At 37.0% G+C, this 26,681-nt stretch overlaps 1 protein-coding gene across 2 annotated transcripts; it reads left to right on the plus strand.

Moving 5' to 3' along the window:
* DIPK2A (divergent protein kinase domain 2A) lies at nt 1-26,681 on the plus strand. Of its 2 annotated transcripts, none has more exons than XM_002814138.5 (3): nt 1-1,225; nt 20,170-20,473; nt 23,815-26,681. In XM_002814138.5, exons 1-3 carry the CDS (start codon nt 569-571, stop codon nt 24,144-24,146), a joined length of 1,293 nt encoding a protein of 430 aa, XP_002814184.1. In that variant the 5' UTR covers nt 1-568; the 3' UTR covers nt 24,147-26,681. The 2 variants fall into 2 exon arrangements, with proteins under 2 accessions (XP_002814184.1, XP_063578328.1); XM_063722258.1 differs by having other exon boundaries at nt 40-142.

The raw sequence follows: 26,681 nt of genomic DNA on the forward strand, positions 1-26,681 counted from the left end.
GCTCGCTCCGCCCCTCTGGCCCCGCCCCCCGGCCCTTCTTCTTGCTCTCAGGAGAGCCAACGCGCACAAGCAAGGGTGTGCGGCTCTGAGACGTGCGTTGCTGCTTCTGGGTGTGAGACATCCTAGCTCCTCTTCCCCTTCCGTGAGTCCCTCCTTTCCTCGCAGACCCCACTCGTCGTGGCTGGCTGCCGCCGCAGCTCTCGTGCCAAGCCGGCAGTGCGCGTGCGCGCGGGCACGGGCGCGCGACCGTCGGGCCCCCGCGCTCCCTCCCCTTCCCGCTCCTCTATAACTTGGCTGGCGTGGAGGAGGCGCCGCCGGAGTCGGAAGGCGGGGAGCTAGGAGGAGGGAGCTCGAGAGTTGTGGGGACTAGTGACTGGGAGAAGTCGCAGCCCGCTCAGGCCCGCGCCTTCCCGCTCCCCGTCTTCCTCTCTCACACACCTACTCCGCCCCAGCCCGCGCGCTAGCTCCTTCTCTCGCCCGGGGTTCCTGCCGGTAGCTCTCCGGGTCTTGGCGCGGCGGGGGCGCCCCGGGGGTGCCCTCGCCCTCCCGTTGCGGGCGGGCGGGCGGTATGTGGCGCCTGGTGCCCCCGAAGCTGGGCCGACTGTCCCGCTCGCTGAAGCTGGCGGCGCTAGGCAGCCTGTTGGTGCTGATGGTGCTGCACTCGCCGTCGCTGCTCGCCTCTTGGCAGCGCAACGAGCTGGCCGACCGGCGCTTCCTGCAGCTCAATAAGTGCCCGGCGTGCTTCGGCACGAGCTGGTGCCGCCGCTTCCTCAACGGGCAGGTGGTATTCGAGGCGTGGGGCCGCTTGCGCCTGCTGGACTTCCTCAACGTGAAGAACGTGTACTTCGCGCAGTACGGCGAGCCCCGCGAGGGCGGCCGCCGCCGAGTCGTGCTCAAGCGCCTCGGCTCGCAGCGCGAGCTGGCGCAGCTCGACCAGAGCATCTGCAAGCGGGCCACCGGCCGGCCCCGCTGCGACCTGCTGCAGGCCATGCCCCGGACCGAGTTCGCGCGCCTCAACGGCGACGTGCGTCTCCTCACGCCCGAGGCGGTGGAAGGCTGGTCGGACCTGGTGCACTGCCCCTCGCAGCGCCTTCTCGACCGCCTGGTGCGCCGCTACGCGGAGACCAAGGACTCGGGCAGCTTCCTGCTCCGCAACCTCAAGGACTCGGAACGCATGCAGCTGCTGCTGACCCTGGCCTTCAACCCCGAGCCGCTGGTGCTACAGGTAGGCGCGGAGCCAGGGCGGGGGGCGTCCTGGGAGGGGCCGCGCGTAGGAACCGGAGTCGGGAGAAGTGGCTCCGCCAGCGCTTGCCGCGAGTTCGGACTCGGCCGGGCTGGGCCAGGCTGCAGGCGTGGGAAGGGACGTCTCCGGGGGAGCCCCGGGGCTGTGCAGGGAGGCCGAGGGCGACCCGACTGATGGAGAGTCTGCTCTTGTCATCTAGATTCGGGCGCATTTCGGATTTGATTGCGGATCTTTCAACGCCAGAGGGAGTGCGTCTCTTAACACTCCCCAAAATGTCTCTACCGCGAGTTTCCTTCCGCTTTCTACCCTGCCTTTCTGCTTTTATCTGCCGGGGCTTGCAGGTCCGCGGCGCAGACTGTTCACGAGCCCTTGGACCTTTCCTGGTTCTTCTGAAGTGTTTTACACCGCGTTCGGTCTTCCTTTTCTGGCGCTGGTGGCTGGCCTAACTTCGGTCTCATAGTCTTTGTTTTCGCTCATTTACCTGGCAGTCATTTGGACAGCTAATTCGAGGACAAGTTGGGGAGGATGAAGTCGGAGAACGGGACAGTGGTCTGGGTGGGTTTAATCTGTGAGCCGAGCTTTGGGTGGGATTAGAATCACAAACAGGAAAAGTAAGGTAGCGTTGGACTTGGGGCTGGGAGGGCTTAAGGCCAGACAGACGTTTTCATCCTGATCCTGTGACCTGCCCTATTCATCTGGTAATCTAGTTGAAGGGAGATGAAATACTAGGCCAGGGCGAGTATCAGGGAAGGAGATTCTTGCCTTTCGCCAAGTGCGTTATTTTCTCTCGTCTGACTGTTTTGAAAAGTAATGAGCCTTTTAGGGGAATAGGATGAAATCTTTACTGGTGACATCAAAAAGAGAACAAAAAACAAAAACACTGTTTACTTTCGGAGTATTTACTTGTTTCTGCACATTCCCACCCAGCTTCAGTGCGGTGTCCTTGAACAGTGATTACAACTGTGGGGTTGTGGTTTCTCCTCCTGTCTGCAGGAAGAGTTACCGTGCTCCTTTCCATGACAAGAGAAAAAAATGACTTAAAGTTCACAAGTAATTTTGGTATACTTCACATTCTTTCTGGCTTGCTAAGAATGTCACTGAGGGCGGGAGGTACAGGGTTTTTTTTTTTTTAATTTTTCTAAAATGCATGAATAGGAAAGTGCAGATTTCTTTATATTATTTTCTTTTCTCAAGCTCTACACTGTCCATTTTAGTTAAAAGAAACCAGCTTCGTTTGATTAGTTGATTAGTTTGATTAGTTTGATTAGTTCAGCCAAATAATGTTACACAAATATTTTGCCTCAGATGAAACTTTAGTATGGGTCTTAGTAAATTTTAGGACATCAGAGGCTATGTGTATTGGGTTAATTTTAAAGTCAGAGTGTGTTTTAAATACTGCTCTATCTCCTGACTGAATGGATGCATAAAACTGGTTAAACTTTCCTTGAAGAAACTTTCTTTATTCGGTAGTTCCCAAACTAGTCAGTCTCTAAAGGTTTAGCCTATATTTTATGATGTACATACACTTGAACTGAAGTTTCTCATTAAGCTATCTTTAAAAGAAAAAAAGCCTTGTTTATATTAGCAAGGTTGGTTCTTGGAGATCGTGTTAGCAGTTTGCTGAAGTAGATACCCGGACAAATTCTCTGAGATCCAGAAATTTAGCAAAGAGCTGTCTTAGTAATATACATTTACTGTACTTAAAATGCTGGCGTCCCTACCGAAAGATTTTTTTATTAGGTAATTTTGAATAGTGATGTATTAGTAACAACTAATAGTAGAATTGATATTTTAAGAACATTATGTGGCCAGTTCTTTTTAAATGTAGTCATAGCATTGAATTTGAGAAACTTTGGCATCTGATTTACACTAAGGTAAATTTGTGCTTTGTGCAGGAAGGTTTTATAGTTTTTTAAGTTTGAACTTCTCATGGCATTCTCAGTTTACTTTGTAGTTGAGATAGTCAAGTGTGCTTGTATCTTGTTTTCTGTTTAACTTTTCCCTCAAACGTTTTATCTGTTCTCATCTTTAGTGATGAAACAGCCTTTTTTGAAAAAGCACAATTATTTTCTTATATATGACACATAATGACACAATTGCTCTGAGTGGGTAAACACATGGGCCATAGGATAAGAATTTGTTTTTAGTATGTGATGAAACGTGTCTCCACGTTTTAGAGTGAGATTTGTAAATTACATTTTTAGTTTACACAACCCAGTTCCCAGGAATAGTACTAATACTAATATATGTATTATAATTATAGCTAATTACGTACTGTGTAATATAATTTTGGGATGTTTAGTACCAGCCAGTCATACAGGCATGTTATTTTTTTAAAACCTGATTAACAAGCAAGTAGAGGAAGAAGATATTTTTAAATAAGAGTTTTCAGAGAGCTGCTGCTTTCTTTGTAGAATCACTTGATCTTTGGTAAAAGCTAGTGAATTTACAAGTCTGGACAATATACTTGAGGATTGATGATTGTATAAAACCACCAAAATGAAAGGTATCTCAACATTCTGTGATCAAGTACAAAAGTTGCTGTACAGTAAGTCAAACCATGATGTTCATTACCTTTGTTAGCTAGGAAACTACATTTTTAGTATTTATACAGGTTTTTAGAAAACTTTATAGCTGTTTACAGTAATACTGGGATATTAATTGATACTTATAGAAAAACTCAGATTTGGCTGTTTATTGCTTCATGTATTAAAAAATATATTTTTAAGAGTACAAGTGTTTTAACAGCTTGGAGAGGAACTCACTTTTTTCCTCCAGGAGAGGGAGCTACTTGTCGAATTTTTGGACAGCTGGTGACAAACTAGATTTTTCTTATGTTGTCCAAAAATTAACAACTTTAGGGGAAAAAAAGTCTTTGAACCGACTTCATCAAAGTATTCTTAACAAAACTTCCAGTATCGTAAGCATGCTTCAAAATAAGCATGTAAAAATTTCTTTTGATAAGGTGCTTAAGAACTGAAAAATACTTATGAATTTAATCCATTAAACTCACCTCTTCTGATTTGAAAAAACAGTAAAAAATTGAAGTTGCTATTATGTCTTGAAAGGAGAGGTGAAAGATATTAAGTGTCTGTAAGATGTTTACACACATACCTTATCTATGTAAGGCTGTAAAGATTTGTGATATAAATTTCCCCATATGAAATGGCATGAGAGTATGGCTTTCTTCCTATTGTTGGATAGTTTCACTAGTTTACAACAGTTTACCCATAGATTTATTATCTTCTAAAAACTGTTTATAAACATCAAGCAACAAGATAATGCTAGTAATACCTTTATCTTCTACTCTGATACCCTTTTCTCGTCTTCACATTTTACTTCACTAAGATGTGTGTATTTTAGTGCCAGGTATACTGTAATCCTATAGAAAAAAAATGGAGGAGAGGAACTATGTTGATTTTTATATTGTGTAAATAGGAATCTTGAAGTATTCAAAAATTGAGTTGTTGAAGTAATTGGCAAGATGACGAGTTATTGTTGATAAATTTTCTATCAGTATTTGTATTTAACCTATTGAATTTACAGAAAGGGAGTGTGTGTGTGCGTGTGTGTGTGTGTGAGAGAGAGAGAAATGCTGTCTGGATTTCTTGAAGTTCAGACAGAATCTCTGACTTTATAACCTGGAAGTAGTGAAGATGGTCTTGTTTGTAGGAAATGGAGAAAGCTCTTTGTTGTTTAGGGGGACGAGCTGGGAATGTTACTGTTAGTGGAACTTCATTTGCCTTAAATTTTCTGAATCATGGTTTTAATAGGATTTACTTTATTTTTATAGTATATGACTATCATTAAGCTATGGCTTTTAAGCTTGCTTTTCTGTTCTTGTAAATGATATAATACATGCAAAGCACTTCACGTAGTATCTGGTAAATTGTAAGCATTCAATAAATGTTAGATATTGAATAAAGTAAAGGTAACTTTAACTGCCTGGTGCATTTGATCAGCTGTTTTGAAGCTCATTTGGGGTATGGATCACCTTAAAAATAATGGTGATTTTGAATATCAACCATAGTTTAGTTATACTGATTTTTGTCCATTATTACTTTGATATAATTTTTTGTAGAAAAGTTTAGGTGAATGTTTTTGCTTTAAAAGTAATTTATATAGGGAACAACATATTTTTTAAGTCCACTGGTGAAAATGTAGTTTTTGAAGTAAACAAATAAAAGATTATTTAGCTAACGGTACTTTAGAAAAGTTGACAGATTTTTACTGTTGGACTCACTTCCTTCTTTATAAAATGAAGCTGTTGGATTAGATCCTTTTCAGCTCCAACATTCTGGGGCTTTCAAACTCTTGAGAAATTTGTTTTTGTTGTTATTGTTGTTGTTGTTTTCTTTTGAACTTTAACGAGTGGGTTTAATTAAGCTCTTCTGAAAGGGGATTGGGAGTTGGATGCTCTCTTTCAAGCCTTTCTTCCTACCCCCAAATTTTTACACACATGAAATCAAATTAAAACAAAGCAAAAACCAAAACCTTCCTTTAAGGGGAAATATGTGGAATTAAGGGTAGCCAAGGATCTTGTGAGGCAATGGTGTGCAAAAGGATGTTCCAGACTTTGTTTCAGGAGTTTCTTTTCGAACAACAGCTTAAGGAACCACCTACTTCTCCTTTACTGGCTGTTTCTTTAGTAACCGTCTTCCTAGATTTCGGCTTCAGAACACGTTAGAGATGGTTCTTAGTAGAGCAGTTTTTAATCTAATAAATTTTGTAAGTTTTTGAACTTTTTTTGGCTTTTCATCTGAGAGTCCATTGACACTTTTTATTGCTCTTCAAGATAATCAAACAAAAATAATAAAACAATTCTGGGTACCTCAAGTCCAAAAAGGGGGTGGGGACTTTTATTTTAGAAAGACCCTAGAAACAGACAATCGCCCTTAAGAAAGCATCACTTCAGAATCAGTAGAGCAAAGGCATTTGACATCCTGGACTAGTTTCTGGACATATCCGTATCTTTTGACCATAATGAATTTTGTCCTTTATATACTTTTGTCTAGTCTTTGAACTATTCTTTATATTTCCATTGCATAGGTTAGCACATATTTTCACACATGTTGGGAAATAGAAAGCTTATTTTTATAGGTCTTCTGGACATGGGTGTCCAGCTTCTCAGGGGATTGTCAGACTGGTTTTTATTCTGTTTTTTTTGGTTTGTGGTCTCTGGCTTACTTCCTATTTTTCTGTCATTGCTGCTGACTCTTCACAGAATGCTATTTTTTTCTTTCTTCATCTTTCACTCATTACTTATATGTTGAATTATGGCCTTATAATTTAAATCCTGCATTTTTCTAATACATTTGATGAACTTTAGTAAATGGTTGTAACATGACTGAAAATTATTAGTGTAAGGTGAGGTTAGTATAAGGTGATAGGAAGTTGTCTGTGAAATTTTTGAGAGCTCTTTGAATTTATAACCAAAAGAACTGAATTTGTCTGTTCATTTTACAATCTGTTACAAGGCATTTGGATTGAAAGGATGGAAAGATGGCCCTAGGAAACAAGTAGCTTACTATGTAGGAGGTAGGTACACAAATAACTAATTATTATACAATCCATGTAATGTAATAAGCCATGTACAAAAGGTGTGTGTGTGTGTGTGTGTGTGTGTGTATATATATATATATATATATATATACTGTCACATGACTCAGGGAGGGACATCTCATTGTATATTGATAAGAATGGTACCAGGGAAAGTTTCAGAGATTTTGCCAATTAGATGGGGGTAGAGAGTGGGAGGAAGGGTGGAGGGGACAGTATTGATAGACCATCCAGTTCACATTCTGTATTACCACAAAGTTGTTGGATGGTATTGAGTAAGTCACTTAATGTTTCAGATTCTAAGTTTTTTTAATCAGTAAAATGGGGTTGTTAATACTTTCCTAACAGGATTGTTTTAAAGATTAAAGAAGAAAGGATTATTCAAGTAGTATCTGTTAATGTTTTCAGTTGTAAAGCTTTTTACAGTGTATTATTTCTTTGAAAATCAGCTTATTCCATTTTTAGACAGCTATAGTAGTTAAAAGTTCTTTAGTACATTATGCTGATGTCTGTCTTAGAAATGTAAAAATCCTACTTATTGCAGACATTCAAATGTCACCATCCTTACATATACGTAAATCATATGTACCTATTCAGGCTATAGTTTTTTAAACATAGTAGTTTAAAAGGGGATTAGGGATTTGTCTCATATAAAGTATAATGAATAGAATGAATATGGTAGGAAAGAGGGTTTAGATAAGGATTAAGAAGTAAAAAGCAAATAGTTTCTTTTTTTCTCTGTAAATCATTATTGTAGTTTAGTAATTCTATTTAGTACATTGGTAAATGGTAGTACAAAAAAACAGGTTAAGTCTGGACCTTAGACTCAGAGACAGAATCTTAAAAGATTTATAATCTGAAGTAAGTATGATGCTTCAGTGTCTTCTTCGTATTTTTTCTTTCTAATGCTTTTTTGGGGTTTAACTCTGAAATGAAAAAATCTGACAGTAATTATGTGGAATTGGTCAATAGTGCCAGGAACTGATCTGTATACCACCCCTGGGACACAGTAAGGGTCAGTTGAGACTAGTAAACTTAAGCATATTTAAAACTTGTGAACAAGGGAAGTGTTTTTTGTTTTGTTTTGTTTTGTGGTTTTTTTTTTTTTTTTTTTTTTGGTGGGCGAAGCATTTCTTAAGCAATTTATTCTAAAAGATAATTTATTTCTATTAAATTTAGTTTTTTTAAAATGTGTTTTGACATCAGTTTCCAATTTTAGATACAGCTGTTGGACTTGATATTCAGTAAAATAACACAACCTTACTATTTTCAAGGCATTGCTTAATATTGTTGGAATTTGAGGTGGGTGGAAAATGGCATTCAGAAAATTATTTCATGAAATAAATGGGACATATGCTAGGACTTAAAAATCTTGAAATTGTTAAGCTTCTACAGTATTTGCAATGGATTTTGGCTGCTATTTAGCAGTATAAATTAAGAAGCTAAGATCTTAGAGAAATTTTAGCAAAAATTCAGTAACCATTAAATCATCCCAGTAATTTTACTCTATCTCCCCTCCAGACAGTTCACCAAACTGTGAACACATTAGTCTGTCACCAGTACAGTTGACTAATCTTTATGAACAGCTGTTATAACATGCGTTACTACAATGGGATTTTATTCAAATTTGGGCTTTAAAAAATAATTTTAAAACTTAAGTTAGCCTTTCTTTCTTTCTTTTCTTTCTTTTGTGTCTGTCTGTCTGTCTTTATTTTGACAGAGTCTCACTCTGTCACCCAGGCCGGAGTGCAGTGGCGTGATCTCAGTTCACTGTAACCTCTGCCTTCTGGGTTCAAGCAATTCTCCTGCCTCAGCCTCCCGAGTAGGTGGGATTACAGGTGCTCACCACCATGCCTGGCGAATTTTTGTATTTTTAGTAGAGACGAGTTTCACCATGTTGGCCAGGCTGGTCTCAAACTCCTGACCTCAGGTGATCTGCCCACTTTGGCCTCCCCAAGTGCTGGGATATAGGCGTGAAGCCGCTGCGCCTGGACCCTTTAAGCATTTTCTATGCTTTTGATGGCATATACTTTCTAAGAGTGTTTTCAAGCTTAAACTTTTTTTTTTTTTGTAGAAATGCCAGTTATGTAGAAAATTGATACTCACCTTTTAGATTGCATGTTTTATTAATAGTTTTTTTGAAGTTAGTTTGTTTATACTAAGAACTTTCAACTTTAACAAAAATCAGTCTTGCATGGTAACACATCTCTTGGTCTGTATTTATTTTCTCTCTTAAGGCAAACTGCAAAGCTATGTTCCTTTTAATGGAATATTATGAGGTAATGAAGTATTATAAAATATTTTATATTGTATAAAAGGAATTTTGATCTTTTGAATTTAGTATACAATATTTTTGGTCATGTAGGAGAAAAAAGAGTACAAGCACTTTTAAGTAGACTCTATTTTAATCTATTAGTCTCATGTCATTTATTTTTTGTAAGTAAATAAACAAAACCAAAATGTATTCTTTTATGTATCTTTACTCATATATTCCATGTCCACCCTTTTCATGACTGCATTATGGCATGATAGAATGAAATGGCCTTATTAACCTGGCAGGACGATGGATATTGATCAAAGGGTTATTGTGATATTTTAAAGACTTGTTTTTTAGAATAAGGTAAATATACCATAGCATACTGTTTGATTTCAGTATGTAAGATAATCCTGAACATTAAGATTTTGACATGTATTTGTTTTTGCATGACATACATATAGACCATACTATAAAGACTGAGTTGAAGATTTCTGTTTGATTCTGTAAGTCCCAACATGATCTGGTCCTTGCTTCACTCTCCAGATTCCATTACTGCAAGTCATTTCCCCATTCATTTCACTGCAGCTGCTTTGGTCTTTTATTCATTTCTGAGAAGATACTTTCAGGCTTTTCATGTGCCTGAACTGCTCCGTCTCCAGTCTGCTTAATATTAAACTCATCCTTTAGGTCTCAGCCTAGGTGGAGATCACTTAGGTTAAATAATCAATGTTAACATTATTTTTCCAGCATAATGTTGGTTTCTGGAATGCTCTTGTGTAATATATGAACCGTTACCTTTATAAAATCTGAAAAATTCTTAAACAGATCATAAATAAGCAAAAACAAAAACAGAAAGAAAAACAAAACAAAAAGTAAAACCCCCAAAAACCACCCCAAACTAATAAAGTTTAACTTCAACAAAAGGATATTGGCTTGAGGGGGTTGTGTTAATCTATCTTTTGAATTCATTTTGACTCTTGTAAAGATAATTATAGCTTGGCCTAAATTTGCTTCTTACTACTTGTGTGACTTTAGGTAAATTGTGTAACACTGTACTTAATAAGATTGAACTGGATTTACAATTGAGGTACAGTTAAACTCTAAATTTCTTGGATTTTACAGTTCCTTTATTGATCACATAAAATATTTGATTTTGATCTAGGTAGATTATAGGTTATTTCAGCATTTGGAATTTCTTTTGTGCTTATCAGTAAGAAATAAAAAGCAAGTTAAAGTACTGTGTTTATGTGTGTACACATTTCCAATTTTTAAGTTTCTTGCATTTTTAGTGCTTGTGGATGCTGTCTACATTTCTTATAGCATCAGTCCTTTTAAGAGTTTAGTGGCTAGTCTATATATTTCATTATGAATTAGAAATTACTAGAGGTCAGTAAAGATGTTTCTCTAATTTAGTGGTTCTTCACTCTATTTGGAAGGGGGTTCATTATTTGTAGATGCCGTTTTAGTAGGTGTTTAGTAGGTGCCTGAAGATAAGCATATCTTTTGATGAATGTCTGGAATTGTTACTTAAAAATTTTAAATAGAGAAAGCCCATCAGACTAACAGCAGATCTCTGCAGAAACCCTGTAAGCCAGAGGAGAGTGGGGACCAATATTCAACATTCTTAAAGGAAAGAATTTTCAACCCAGAATTTCATATCCAGCCAAATTAAGCTTCATAAGCGAAGCAGAAATAAAATCCTTTCCAGACAAGCAAATGCTGAGAGATTTTGTCACCACCAGGCCTGCCTTACAAGAGCTCCTGAAGGAAGCACTCAATATGGAAAGGAAAAACCAGTACAAGCCATTGCAAAAACATACCAATTGTAAAGATGATTGACACTGTGAAGAAACAGCATCAACTAATGAGCAAAATAACCAGCTAGCATCATAATGACAGGATCAAATTCACACATAACAATATTAACCTTAAATGTAAATTGGCTGAATGTCCCAATTAAAAGACACAGACTGGCAAATTGGATAGTTAGAACCCCCCAGTGTGCTGTATTCAGGAGACCCATCTCACGTGCAAAGAGACACACGAAACATTTACCAAGCAAATGGAAAGCAAAAAAAAAAAAAAAAAAAAAAAGCAGGGGTTGCAATCCTAGTCTCTGATAAAACAGACTTTAAACCAACAAAGATCATAAAAGACAAGGGCATTACATTACATAATGGTGAACGGATCAATGCAACAAGAAGAGCTAATTATATATACATGCTCCCAGGATCAGAAACACCCAGTTTCATAAAGTAAGTTCTTAGAGACCTACAAAGAGACTTAGACTCCCACACAATAATAGTGGGAGACTTTAACACCCCACTGTCAATATTAGACAAACGAGACAGAAAATTAGCAAAGATATTCAGGACTTGAACTCAGCTCTGGACCAAGTGGACCTAATAGACATCTACAGAACTCTCCACCCCAAATCAACAGAATACACATTCTTCTCACCATCATATTGCACTTATTCTAAAATAGTAAAACACTTCTCAGCAAATGCAAAAGAAAATCATAACAAACAGTCTCTCAGACCACAGTGCAATCAAATTAGAATTCAGGATTAAGAAACTCACTCAAAACTGCACAACTACATGGAAACTGAACAACCTGCTCCAGAATGACTACTGGGTAAATAATAAAATTAAGGCAGTAGTAAATAAGTTATTTGAAACCAATGAGAACAAAGATGCAACATACCAGAATCTATGGGACACAGCTAAAGCAGTGTTCAGAGGGAAATTTATAGTGTTAAATGCCCACAGGAGAAAATGAGAAAGGTGTAAAATCGACATCCTAACATCACAATTAAAAGAACTAGAGAAGCAACAACAAACAAATTCTAAAGCTAGCAGAAGACAAGAAATAACTAAAATCAGAGCAGAACTGAAGGAGGTAGAGACACGAAAAACCCTTAAAAAAATCAATGAATCCAGGAGCTGATTTTTTGAAAGGATTAAAAAAAACAGACCACTAGCAATACAAACTACCATCAGAGAATACTATAAACACCTCTACACAAATAAACTAGAAAATCTAGAAGAAATGGATAAATACCTGGACACATACACCCTCCCAAGACGAAATCAGGAAGAAGCCAAATCCCTGAATAGACCAATAACAAGTTCCAAAATTGAGGCAGTAATTAATAGCCTACCAACCAAAAAAAGTCCAGGACCACACGGATTCACAGCTGAATTCTACCAGAGGTACAAAGAAGACCTGGTACAATTTCTTCTAAAACTATTCCAAACAATAGGAAAAAAGGGACTCCTCTCTAACTCATTTTATGAGGTCAGCATCATCCTGCTACCAAAACCTGGCAGAGACACACACACAAAAAATTTCAGGCCAATATTCCTGATGAACAACAATGCGAAAATCCTCAATAAAATACAGGCAAACTGAATCCAGCAGCACATCAAAAAGCTTATATCCACCACGATCAAGCGGGCTTCAACCCTGGGTTGCAAGGCTGGTTCAACATACACAAATCAATAAATGTAATCCATCACATAAACAGAGCCAATGACAAAAATCATATGATTATCTCAATAGATGCAGAAAAGGCATTTGATAAAATTCAACACCCCTTCATGCTAAAAGCTCAATAAATTAGGTATTGATGGAAGGTGTCTCAAAATAATAAGAGCTGTTTATGACAAACCCACAGCCAGTGTCATACCGAATGGGCAAAAGCTGGAAGCATTCCCTTTGAAAACTGGCACAAGACAAGGATGCCCTCTCTCACCATTCCTATTCAACATAGTGTTGGAAGTTCTGGCCAGGGCGATCAGGCAAGAGAAAGAAAAAGGGTATTCAAATAGGAAGAAAGGAAGTCAAATTGTCTCTGTTTGCAGATGACATGATTGTATATTTAGAAAACCCCATCGTCTCAACCCAAAATCTCCTTAAACTGATAAGCAACTTCAGCAAAGTCTCAGGATACAAAAATCAATGTGCAAAAATCACAGGCATTCCTATACACCAATAATAGACAAACAGAGCCAAATCATGAGTGAACTCCCATTCACAATACCTAGGAGAACAACTTACAAGGGATGTGAAGGACCCCTTACAAGGGATGTGAAGGACAGCTTACAAGGGATGTGAAGGACCTCTTGAAGGAGAACTAACCACTGGTCAGGGAAATCAGAGGTGACACAAACAAATGGAAAAACATTCCATGCTTGTGGATAGGAAAAATCAATATTGTAAAAATGGCCACACTGCCCAAAGTAATTTATAGATTCAATGCTATGCCCATCAAGCTACCTTTGACTTTTTTCACAGAATTAGAAAAAAACTACTTTAAATTTCATGTGGAACCAAAAAAGAGCCCGTATAGCCAAGATAATGCTGAGTAAAAAGAACAAAGCTGGATGCATCATGCTACCTGACTTCAAATTATACTATGAGGCTACAGTAACTAAAACAGCATGGTACTGGTACCAAAACAGATATATAGACCAATGGAACAGAACAGAGGCCTCAGAAATAACGTCACACATCTACAACCATCTGAACTTTGACAAACCTGACAAAAATACGCAATGGGTAAAGGATTCGTTATTTAATCGATGGTGTTGGGAAAACTGGCTAGCCATATGCAGAAAACTGAAACTGGACCCCTTCCTTACACCTTATAAAGAAAATTAACTCAAGATGGATTAAAGACTTAAACATAAGGCCTAAAACCGTAAAAACCCTAGAAGAAAACCTAGGTAATACCATTGAGGACACAGGCATGGGCAAAGATTTTATGACTAAAACACCAAAAGCAATGGCAACAAACGCCAAAATTGACAAATGGGATCTAATTAAACTAAAGAGCTTCTGCACAGCAAAAGAAACTATCATCAGAGTGAACAGGCAACATACAGAATGGGAGAAAATTTTTGCAATCTATCCATCTGACAAAGGGCTAATATCCAGAGTCTACAAGGAACTTAAACAAATTTACAAGAATAAAACAACCCCATCAAAAAGTGGATAAAGGGTATGAACAGACCCTTCTCAAAAGAAGACATTTGTGGTCGGGTGTGGTGGCTCATGCCTGTAATCCCAGCACTTTGGGAGGCTGAGGTGGGCAGATCACGAGGTCAAGAGATCAAGACCATCCTGGCTGAAATGGTGAAACCCTGTCTCTACTAAAAATACAAAAATGAGCTGGGCGTGGTGGCACACGCACTACAAAGACTTGGAACCAACCCAAATGCCCATGAATGATAGACTGGATAAAGAAAATGTGGCACATATACGCCATGGAATACTATGAAGCCATAAAAAAGGATGCGTTCATGTCCTTTGCAGGGACAGGGATGAAGCCGGAAGCCATCATTCTCAGCAGATTAACGCAGGAACAGAAAACCAAACACCGCATGTTCTGACTCATAAGTGGGAGTTGAACAATGAGAACACATGGACACAGGGAGGGGAACATCACCCATCAGGGCCTGTCGGGGGGATGGGGGGTTGGGGGAAGGATAGCATTAGGAGAAATACCTAATATAGATTACAAGTTGATGGGTGCAGCAAACCATCATGGCACGTGTATACCTATATAACAAACCTGAGTGTTCTGCACATGTATCCCAGAACTTAAAGTATAATAATAAAAAAAGTGTAAATACTTTGGTAAACAATTCCTTACTAGGTAGTGTTGAATGTACAAAGTACGTATCTTTTTTTCTTTGATCCTTAGATTGCCCTGATGAATATGGTGATACAAATATTCCAGTTTTACAGAGGAAAAAACCAAAGCTCAGAGAAGTTGCTGCTTTGCCATCGTTATAGCTAGTAAGATGTAGGGTTGGAAGGGACTTCAAAATCTAGCATTGTAATGTAAGGTTCATCATTCTACTTATATAGTATATTGGCTTTTAAATATAGACATTTTATGAAATATTGTATTCCTATAAAGAGTATAAAGTATCCAAATTTTCCAGTCTTTACTATAATATCGATTATAGACATTATATATCACCTTCTCTTAAGGCGAACTTTGTGGTTTTGTTTCTGAAATCTTGGCTTTAAGATACTGTCAGTGCATACAATATTGTTATTAGTATTATTTGAGTTGTATGCTATCCAAGAAGTAGGTTGTGGTTTTGTTACCAAATTTAAAAAAGATGCATAGACATGATTTATATTACATTTCAAATTCAAAACAAATTTTGCTTTGAAAATTAAAAGTGAAAGCATTTAATATTTTTTTAGCTCTTATTGGTTAACCATGCTGCTTTTCTAAACACATCTTTAGTTATTACCAGCTTAATTAAAAAAAAAATACAGTTATGGAAAAGTGAATATGTAATTGTTTTGGGCCTTTGTACAACCTTTAACTAATATTTACTTTTAAAAATTTTACGTATTACGCTTTATGACATACATTCAATCCTGATTAAAAGCCTTGCAAAATTAAGTGACATGCCTCCAGTCCAGTTAGGATTGATATCATTCTAAATTTAAGTGTTTCTTTTTTCAGTTGCAAAGTATTTGTACATTTTTTTCAGTTGTAAATAATTTATTAAAATCACATTTTATTTTATTACTTTAAACTATATGCTTGTGCTAGACAATTTGAAAAATCTGATTTTTAAATTTTGTTTTAAATAGAAAAATGTAGACCTTAGCAGTAAACTTTCTATCCTACCTAATGTGTTTTATGCACTGTGGGAGTTTGGTAAACAGGAATAAGTTATTTTCTTACTACTTGATATATTTAACAAATCCAAGTTCTAACATATATAAATTTTGTCTCAAATTCTCCTTGACCATGGTAATTTGCTTCTAAGCCAGAATTGCATTAAATGCAAATTACAAATATTTTGGCTTTCCTTGAGGATTTTCTTTGGACTATAGTGTGTTCGATAGAATTATATTATAGGTAATGAAATCTGACTTTTGAGTAGACAATGAAAAGTTCTTGTCATCTGAGCAAATGGTGTGAATTCATTTATTAAAGTTCTTCCAAAAGATTAGGTAGCAAACTATATGAAAGAACTGTAGTGCTCTTCTTAAAATGAGGCATAACAGAATTTCAGTTAACATTGTCAGAAAGCACTCTATGAATATAAAGTTGCTCAATGTGACATTTATTCATATATGTTACCCTCTTCTATGGGGTACTTGGGTAATGAAGTGTAGTTTTGACTGCCATTTGTCAGTTGGAAAGGTTCCAAAAACAAGGAAGCATTCGTACATGTGCAGATGTTGGCCCGGTTCTTCTTTTCTCCTGTTGTCAAAGACCATTTTATTTTCACAAAGATATGTTTGTATCTGTTCTACAATATGGCATGTGAGTAATATACCAGTAGTGCATGGAGGAGTTTTTTGTTTTACTTTTTGCATGACACAACTATGTAATCTTACATATTTCTTATTTTAGTGCTTTTGTTTTTATGTCAGGGTCTTTATACACGAATGTTTCTAGGAAATAGTTAAGTCTTTTGTAATTGTCTAACGAAAATTTCAAGATCACAGAGGTATTTTAAATTAGGGGCATAGCTGAGAATGGTGTTTGGTTCCTCAACAGTTTTTGTACTGCACATTGGACACGTGATTTCTTTTTCTGATTCGCAAAATAAATTTTAAAATTCTCAGGCAAGGCACAACATTAGAAATGTGTTTACCTCTAATTTCTAAAGAACCAGTAGGTATGATCTAACTAAAAAATGGAATCAATTAAATTACTATAATTAATGATTCATATATAAGTTTTTCATTTACATAATTAGGATTTCATCACAAAGCTGCAATATTAAAATTTAAGAGAAGATTATATTACAAAGAACAAGTGCAGCTATTGTACATTGTTATAGTTGAAAGGGAGCAATTGAAATTGGGTAATTATGGATGAAATATAATTCTTAATTTGTTTTTTGTTTTAAAGTTGATAAAAATTTTAATGCAAGAATATTATTGAGTTGTGACAGTTTTATAAAGCTCAAGGCAAAATTAATATTGCCTGTTTTTCTAAGAGATACAAGAATAGGAGCCTAATTTTGTGTTCACTTAATGTATGTAGATTGTTCAGTTTCTAGCAATAGAGTATTGACACAGGCATGCCTTGGAGATATTGAGAGTTCAGTTCCAGACCACCTCAATAAAGCAAACATCATGATAAAGTGAGTCACATGAATTTCTTGGTTTCCCAGTGCATATAGAAGTTCTGTTTACATTGTACTGTAGTCTACTAAGTATGTAAGCATTATGTCTAAAAAATATATACATACCTTAGTTAAAAATACTTTTTGGCTAAAGAATGTTAATGATCATCTGAGCCAAATCTTCGGTGAATTGTAGTCTTTTTTGCTGGTGGAGGGTCTTGCCTCAGTGTTGATGGCTGCTGACTGATCAGGGTGGCTATGACAGTTATTTCTTAAAATAAAATGACAGTATAGTTTGCTGCATCAATCGACTCTTCTTTCATGAAGGATTTTTCTGTAGCTTGCCATGTTTTTCATAGCATTTTACCCACTGTAGAATTTCTTTCAAAATTGGAGTCAGTACTCTCAAACTCTACTGCTGTTTGTCAACTAAGTTTATGTCATATTCTAAGGCCTTTGTTGTCATTTCACCAATATTCACAGCATCTTCACCAGGAGTAGATTCCATCTCAAGAAACCACTTTCTTTGCTCATCCATAGGAATCAACTCGTCTTCTGTTCAAGTTTGATCATGAGATTTCAGTAGTTTGGTGTCCACATCTTCAGACTCCACTTCTAATTGTGGTTCTCTTGCTGTTTTCACTCTATCTGTATTTACTTCCTCCACTACAGTCTCGAGCCCCTCAAAGTTATCCATGGGGTTTGGAATCAACTACTTTTGGAAGTAGTTATGTTAATGTTGATATTTTGACCTCCTCCCATGAATCACAGATATACTTAATCGCATCTAGAATGGCAAATTATTTTCAGAAGATTTTCAATTTACTTTTCCCAGATCCATTAGAGGAATTACTATGTATGGCAGCAATAGCCTTACAAAATGTATTTCTTAAATAATAAGACATGAAAGTTGAGATTACTGCTTGATCTGTGGGCTGCAGAATGGACGTTGTGTTAGCAGGCATGAAAACAACATGAATCTCCTTGCACATCCCCATCAGAGCTTTTGAGTAGCTAGGTGCATTGTCAATGAGCAATCATGTTTCAAAAGGAATCTTTTTTTTCTAAGCAGTAGATCTCAATGGTGGGATTGAAATATTTAGTAAAGGATGCTGTAAACCATTGTGCATTCATGCAGGCTTTCTTGTTCCATAGATAGAGCACAGGCAAATCAATTTAGCATCATTCTTAAGGGTTCTGGGATTTTTGGAATGATAAACAATCATTGGCTTCAATTTAAAGTCACCAGCTACATTAACCCCTAACAAGAGAGTCTGCCTTTGCTTTGAAGCTTTAAAGCCAGGCATTGACTTCTCCGCTCTAGTTGTGAAAGTCCTAGGGAGCAGTTTCTTCCAATAGAAGGCTGTTTCATCTACATTGAAGATCTGTTGATTAGTCACTTTCATTAATTATCTTAGGTAGATCTTCTGGATAATTTGCTATGGTTTCTATATCAGCACTTGCTGCTTCTCCTTGCACTTTTATATTACGGTGATGAATTCGTTCCTTAAACTGCATTAACCAACCTCTGCTAGCTTCAAACTTTTTTTCTGAACTCTCAGCCTTCATAGAATTGAGGAGAGTTGGGTTCTTGTTCTGGATTAGGTACTGGCTTAAGGGAATGTTGTGACTGATGTGATCTTTCTAAAACATTCTCCCTATTAGCAATAAGGCTGTTTTGCTTTCTTAACATTTGTGTGTTCACTGGCGTAGCACTTCTGATTTCTTTTGATAATATTTCTCTTGCATTCACAGCTTGGCTGTTTGGGTTAAGAAGCCTAGCTTTCTGCCTATCTCAGTTTTAGATGTGCCTTCCTCAATATGCCTACCTATTGTTCCTAGCTTTTGATTTCAAATGAGATACCTGTAACTCTTTTCATTTGCACGCTTAGAGGTCATAGTAGGATTAATAGGCTTAATTTCAGTATTGTTGTGTCTCAGGGAACAGGGAGGCCCAGGGAGAGGCCTCCCTGTTCCCTGGGGATGGCTAGTTGGTGGAGCAGTCAGAACACACACATTTATTGATTCCTTTTTTTCTCTAATGTTTATTTTCTAGTTACATATTTTAGCAGTGGAAAGTATCTTAGATAAAGCCTGTTATTTTACTTAAGGTGAAAATGAGTGTTCATGGTCATGGAACACGTTTCTTTTGATTTAGGATGATAATCCTCCCAGTAGTTTTAAAAGCCATTAGAAAACCTTGCTAAGATAAGAACAATTTTGAGGCTAGGCCAAGGAGAACAGAAAATATGGCTGGGAAAGGGAAACAAGATGAACTTGGACCAGATGTGCTCAGAGTGGAGGTTGCATATTAATAGGATATCAGTTTGTCCCTTCCCAACCTTTGGATGTAGGGTAAAAGACACCTCTCAAGAATCTTTCCCTGAATTCCACCCCACCTGCTTCCTGACTAGGTAAGACTCCTACTAAATGATCCCCTGGGACCTGCACCACTGCTTAGTAACTAACACTTTTCATATTCATAATTATTTGGTGTCTGCATGCTCTTCTAAAATAAAAGCCCATGGCTAAATGGAGACTGTTGGGTTCACCCTTAATTGCCACCGTAACACAGTGCCTGATGCCTGGTATATAACTGCTGGTTAATAGGCTGCAGTGCTATCAGTTTAAATAAAAGGACTGGTTGATTACATTTACACAAGTGAAGAAGATAAGGGAAAGCATAAATACTTTTAGATTTTGTAATAAAGACAGTATCTTCCCTCTTATTGATCAATTTGGTTCGTAGATTTTGATAAGCAAGACTTATCCTATTTTAGCTTTATAATGTAAAGTTCTCCATTTAAATTTTTTTCGGGTCCATAGTATTGGTATGAGTTAGGAAAAAATGAAGTTAATCTCTAATAAACTGTTGAATGTAATAAGAAAATCCAAAGTAATTCCTAGTAGTAATCTCTACTGAAAGGATCTGAGGATAGACCTAGGATATATTCATCAGAATCTCTTGTAATATTAAGATAATTCTTTTGTAGAGTTTTCCATCTGATGAAGGTTGGCCATTTGCAAAGTATCTTGGAGCTTGTGGAAGAATGGTGGCTGTAAATTATGTTGGAGAAGAACTGTGGAGTTACTTTAATGCGCCATGGGAAAAACGAGTTGACCTCGCTTGGCAATTAATGGAAATAGCAGAACAGCTTACAAACAATGACTTTGAATTTGCACTCTACCTCCTGGATGTCAGCTTTGACAATTTTGCAGTTGGTCCTAGAGATGGGAAGGTAATCATTGTGGATGCTGAAAATGTTTTGGTTGCTGACAAAAGGTTAATTAGACAAAGTAAGTATATACTTTTTAGATTTTTTTCTACTCATTTTTTCCTATGTCAAAATAATGTTTATACTTGTATGAAATGAGCCTTGAATTTCCTCCTTAGATGGCAACTTTAAGCGTCTTTCTTTGCTTTATGTAACCACTGTTAATAAACAAATACAGATACTCTGACTTACTGGGGGTTACATCTTGATAAACCCGGTGTAAGTTGAAAATATTGTTATTTGAAATATATCTAACCCACGGGACATCATAGCTTAGTCTTGCCTACCTTTGACATACTCAGAACACTTATATTAGCCTAAAGTTGAGGGAAATTGTGTAAAACAAAGCCTATTTATAATAAACTGTTGAATATAATTATATTCATGTAATATATTGAATTCTGTACTGAAAGTGAAAAACAGAATGGTTGTATGGGTTCTTGAAATATGGTTTGTACTTTATTTTTAACCATTTTGATGATTCCTGGCACTGCAGCTCTGAGTTTGGTTTGACATTCTGATTATTACATCTCACCCAAAACTTTGCTCTCCATTTATTTTTGAGTTCTTCACGGGATAGATGGGTAGTGTCTGAAGTGTTTTGAAAATTAAATGCCATAGAAGTTTTAAAGCATCAAGAACAAAGCCTGTAGGTCTAGAACCAATTCAGTTAGCAAAACCAAAGGGTTGTTGCTCCATGGTGAGGGTTTTATATTTTTTAATCCCCTCTTTCCCCCTGATAAAAGTTATATGAGTATCTTTTGACAAACAAAGGCTGAAAATTTACGGCACCTGGGGAAAAGTTTATGTGACAGCCATATATTACGTTGACATTTACTTTTGGCATGATCTTGGCATGATCCTATTAAATACTTGATTTTTCCCACTCCCTTTTTCAGATTTTATACTTACCAGACTACTTTCTGATTATTTCTTGACTTGCCATGCAGATCCTTCTACAGGAAGTGAACATCCTGCTGAAGTATTCTACTCTCTATTTACCTCTTCCTACATCTGTGAATATTGTAGCAGCGTATACTATGCTTTCTTTCTTAAAGTGTGCACAAGCAGGTGGTTTTTAGTATATTCATAGAGTTGTGCAATTTTCCTAAGCTTAAAAAAATTATTTCAGTGTTTGTAACAATAATTTTTTATAATTCATTTTATGCAGACATTCCTGGAATAATTATTACTAATTCCCGACCTTAGATGAATCCAACCATATAGCTTCTGTATTCTTGCATTTCATACAGTGAGCATTGCTCTAGTGCTGCTTTAACTGTGGTCATTTCTTTTCAAATGTCTCATGGGTCCTCTAAATAGCCACTTTGCAAAAGTCTCTGTCTATTCATTTACTCTCTTTTCTTTCCACTTTCTAGTAAATGACCTTTATTTTATTTCTTCACAGGGAAATTGAGATTTTGCTGTGGCAACTCCCTCAGTGTCCTTTATCGTCTAAACCTCATTAAAACAGCAACAGATAGATTCTTGTTTGAGAACTTGCTACATCAGTTATCTTCTTCAGTGTCCCACCTCCTTCCTTTAATATCCAACTTCTCTTGCCTCCCTATAAAAAGTATATATAAGACTCTCTTCTGCTTCTCCTTGCTTGTCCACTGTTTTTAAAAGTATTTATTGCCTTTCTGCTTCCTCAGCCTCTATTCATTCCTTAGTCCATTAAAACCTGACGTAGACCTCTGTCTTGCCATTAGCAACCACCTAATTAGCAAATTTGTGAAGTGATTGTGACTAGTATCAACTTCTCGAAGTTGTTTCCTCCTTTGGAATAGTAACCTTCTTTCTTCTGGAATAGTAACCTTCAAAAAACATTAACTTACTACTCCTTTGTTTAAATAGTTTTAATGACTTCCCATTGTTCTTGAAGTAAAATCCAAACACCTTAAAACCAGGGCATAATCTGTGATCTGTGTGACTTGGCCCTCTTCTGATTCTTTTTTTTTTCTTTTTTGAGACAGGGTCTCTGTCACCCAGGCTGGAGTGCAGTGGTGTGATCATGGCCCACTGCAGCCTCGACCTCCCTGGCTCAAGTGATCCTCCTGCTTCAGCCTCCCAAGTAGCTGGGACTACAGGCACATACCACCATGCCTGGCTAATTTTTTAATTTTTTGTAGAGGTGGGATCTCGCTATGTTGCCTAGACTGGTCTCAAACTTGTGGGCTCAAGCAGTCCTCCCACCTTGGCCTCTCAAAGTGCTGGGATTACAGATGTGAGCCACCCCGCCCAGCCTGTGTATATATGTATTTTTCGAGCGCTTCATTTTTAATACCCCTCTGTCTATTGCCCTTGGTGCTTCTGCTACAATGGCCTTTTGTTTTCCTGAATGAATCGGCCCGCTTCTGGGCATTCCCATATGCAGTTTCCTCTTCCAAAAATGTCTCTTCCTTCTTCCCTATACAGCTAGCTATTTGTTTTTCAAGCCTTGGCTCTTTCAAGTACATGTGTGCTTATGTGTTCTCAATATGCCTATTATCCCTCTTACCTCAAAATCATAAGTTTCAAGTCTAGTTCTAGTTGTACATATGACATGCCCACCTAATACCTTATAGCTTCTTTATATTTATTTTGTTTATATATAAAATATTGACACTATTATGGCAATTGTACATACCTTGTCATCCAATTAGAACCTTAAACTTGACCCATATACTTATTTATTTTTGCCTGAAATGTTTCTCCAATCTAGCTTTTCATTCTGGGCCATCTATAGTTGCTCTCATGATCTTAATCCTTCCAATCTTCAGCCCAGAGTTATCTTTCTATAAAATAAATTATGGTCGTGATTACACAAGTTACAACCTATTTCTCTAGCGTCACCTGTATCTCCTTGCCAACTACATTTCTCACACTCTAGCCACAGTAAACTTACTGCTTCGTGAACCAAATGGACCAATCCCTTACGTCCATGCCTTTGCATATACTGTGTCCTGAACCTAGAATGCTATTTTTTCCTAGTTTCTTTTCAGATTTGTTTTCTTTTAAGACCTAAATCAGATGTTCTCCTTTTTGCAGCCTTCTTCAGCCCCAGGGACAAGTGCTAATTTAATTCCCCACTATTCCTGTAGCATTGTGTCATATTTCTTTATGGCACTTTCTGTGTATGATGGAAAGTCGCTAGACTAAACCTGTAAGTGGTAGGGACCTTTCTGAATCTTTCTGCCTAGCGTTGGTGTGCTCCCAGTGAATGTTTGTATGAATTTATATATTTAAATGTTTATGGTTATAATGTACTTTTACCTAAAAGTGTAGAACAAATACTATTAATTAGTGAAATATTCTATTTTTGGAAGCAATGAAAACTATTTAAAAAATTTTTTTCTACTTCTGCTTTTCCTCCTTTCACAGATAAACCTGAAAATTGGGATGTATGGTATGAAAGCAAGTTTGATGACTGTGATAAGGAGGCTTGCTTATCATTTTCAAAAGAAATTCTTTGTGCTCGTGCCACTGTGGACCACAATTACTATGCTGTTTGTCAGAACCTCTTATCCAGACATGCCACCTGGCGTGGCACTTCTGGAGGACTCCTTCATGATCCACCAAGTGAAATTGCCAAAGATGGCCGGCTCGAGGCCTTGCTGGATGAGTGTGCCAACCCAAAGAAGCGCTATGGCAGATTCCAGGCTGCAAAAGAACTGCGTGAATACCTAGCACAATTAAGCAACAACGTGAGGTAGTCTGTGGTGAACTTTTCTTTTTTTCTCCATTTAAACAGCACTGGCTAAAACTAAACCACCAAAAAACGATCTGAAAAAATGAAATTTGGAAGTGTTACATTCAGAGGATGATAAACTTGCACTGATAGATCTTAATGTTAACGTCTATCAAAATAAGACATTACTTCAAAAATCACATGATGCTTCTGCAAATAAGTATGTTCTTATACTTTGGAGGCTTGAGCTGTCATCAGCTGCTCCCCACTACCCCGGAATGCTTGAGTGGATTAATGAATATTGTTAAGCTGTTGGAAATGAGTCTGATAGTACATTGGCTTGTGTATCAAAGGGTACTTGGTACTTAGTTTGCATTTACTATCATGATTTTGTGAATCTCTTGCATTTACTTTGAATGTCAAGTCAGATTGGCCTGTTTTATAGGCCGCTTTTTCCTTCTGATGTGTAGGGTTTTTTCCCATTTTTGTTTTTAAATTAAATTTTGAAAATTCAGGTTACTGTAGGTGTTCATTTAAATTTTTACTAGTTCTCATTCAGTGCTATTTGGTACATATTTACTGTTAGGGCAGGATTCCCAGGTTTACTGTGTTTTTTTTTTTTAAAGAAAGCTAAATATTACATTATGTAAATACTTCTTTTCACCAACTTCTGTAGTTTCACCATTGCATGGTGTCATTTCAGGTTATTTAACAGTTATATCCCTCTGTGCCAATAATTACAAGTGTACACTAAACATGAAGTTTGGCATATGTTGCAAAATGTCATTTTATCTTTTCTAAAGGCTTTAAGAAGAATATACTAGAATCTATATATTGATGTTAATTTTGATTCAGAAAAAAATACAACCCAGTATCTAAAAAGTGTTAACTAGTCCAAGATAGTAATGCATATGCCAAAGAAATATTACACCTAATCTCATGTTTAGAATTTAAAATAGAATTGGTCACCTACTTATTCTTACCACCCTACTTCCAGTATTTTAGCTCTGTCATTATTAAATTCAGATCTTCCTGATTGTTCTTTCTGTTGAAAGTTAAACTACTGCTTTCAAGTAATTTAAAGTTATCCTACCTTTTATTCATGGGTAGTTTTGCAAAATTAACATGGTAGCCATTGTTTGAATTTAATGGGGCATCATAACCTTTTATTTATTGAGGAACTAATCATTATTACTGTAAAGCAGACAAGTTAGCCAGTCAGCCCACTTTGGTCTTCTTTACCTAATGGTTAAACATCAAAACATCAAATTTAATTATTTGCATAGAAATGTGTGGGCTCTTTAAAAAATGTTACAGTATATAAGTTGACTGTCACTAACACGTAATATTTTTCTGTTTGAAGTTGTTACTTTTGTTTACAGAAAAGTTTGATGTAGTGTGCAGTAGTGAGCTCTAGACTGATCTTTTTCTAAATCAGGAAGTGATTAAAGTATGCACAACCAAAGCCAGGTTTTTCTTTTTCATTTATTCAGCAACTATTTATTAAGCATCAACTCTGTGCCAGGCACGTTACTAGCTGCTACATACTGTCTGAACATGACATACGGTTAAGTAACTTTACAGTTATTATCAAATACTTCAATGTAGATATTTCTTAAGTTGAAATAGCATTAACTAGGATAATGCTTTCATGTTATTTTATTGTCTTGTGATAGAAATTCAACTTGTACCATCTAAAACTAGGTTGCTATAAAAATGGGAGGATGAAGTCAATAAAGTTAATCCCAGTTTAAAAACTGGAAGGAAAAGGTAAGAGCTCTCCATTATAAAATAGTTGCATTTGGTTAATTTTTACACATTAGTGCATTGCATATATCAACTGGCCCTCAATGAAGCATTTAAGTGCTTGGAATTTTACTAAACTGACTTTTTTGCAACTTTGGGAGATTTTTGAGGGGAGTATTTAAAATTGCCAAACACTCACCTCTTACTCAAAACTTCAAATAAAATACACATTTTCAAAAGGGAGCACCTTTTATATTTGATAAGTTTTCATTATAAACCTTACAATACCAGTCACAAAGAGGTTGTCTGTCTATGGTTTAGCAAACATTTGCTTTTCTTTTTGGAAGTGTGATTGCAATTGCAGAACAGAAAGTGAGAAAACACTGCCAGCAGTGATTGCTACTTGAGGTAGTTTTTTATAACTACCATTTCCCCTCCATGAAATTATGTGAAATTTATTTTATCTTTGGGAAAAGTTGAGAAGATAGTAAAAGAATTAGGAATTTAAAATTACAGGGAAAAATATGTAAGTGAAAAGCAATAAATATTTTGTTCACTTTGCTATCAAGATGTTCACTATCAGATATTTATTATATGGCAGCAATTTATATTTTTAATCATTGCCCATTAATAGACGCAGTAAAATATTTTTGAATCAGACATTTGGGGTTTGTATGTGCATTAAAATTGTCTTTTGTACTGTAAGTTACTGTTAATTTGAATATTTTATCGAACTGTCTCCCTGTGCCTTTATAATATAAAGTTGTTTCTACAACTTTTAATGATCTTAATAAAGAATACTTTAAGAATCACA

This window comes from Pongo abelii, chromosome 2 (genome assembly GCF_028885655.2).
Source record: "Pongo abelii isolate AG06213 chromosome 2, NHGRI_mPonAbe1-v2.0_pri, whole genome shotgun sequence".
In the NCBI taxonomy this organism is placed as follows: Eukaryota; Metazoa; Chordata; class Mammalia; order Primates; family Hominidae; genus Pongo; species Pongo abelii.

What these genes read in the sequence shown, in the direction of transcription:
- DIPK2A (XM_002814138.5), top strand. Translation starts at nt 569, where the DNA reads ATGTGGCGCCTGGTGCCCCCGAAGCTGGGCCGACTGTCCCGCTCGCTG. An exon ending in CCGAGCCGCTGGTGCTACAG is followed by an intron (nt 1,226 to 20,169) that starts GTAGGCGCGGAG and finishes ATTCTTTTGTAG; the next exon opens with AGTTTTCCATCTGATGAAGG. An exon ending in CAAAAGGTTAATTAGACAAA is followed by an intron (nt 20,474 to 23,814) that starts GTAAGTATATAC and finishes CTCCTTTCACAG; the next exon opens with ATAAACCTGAAAATTGGGAT.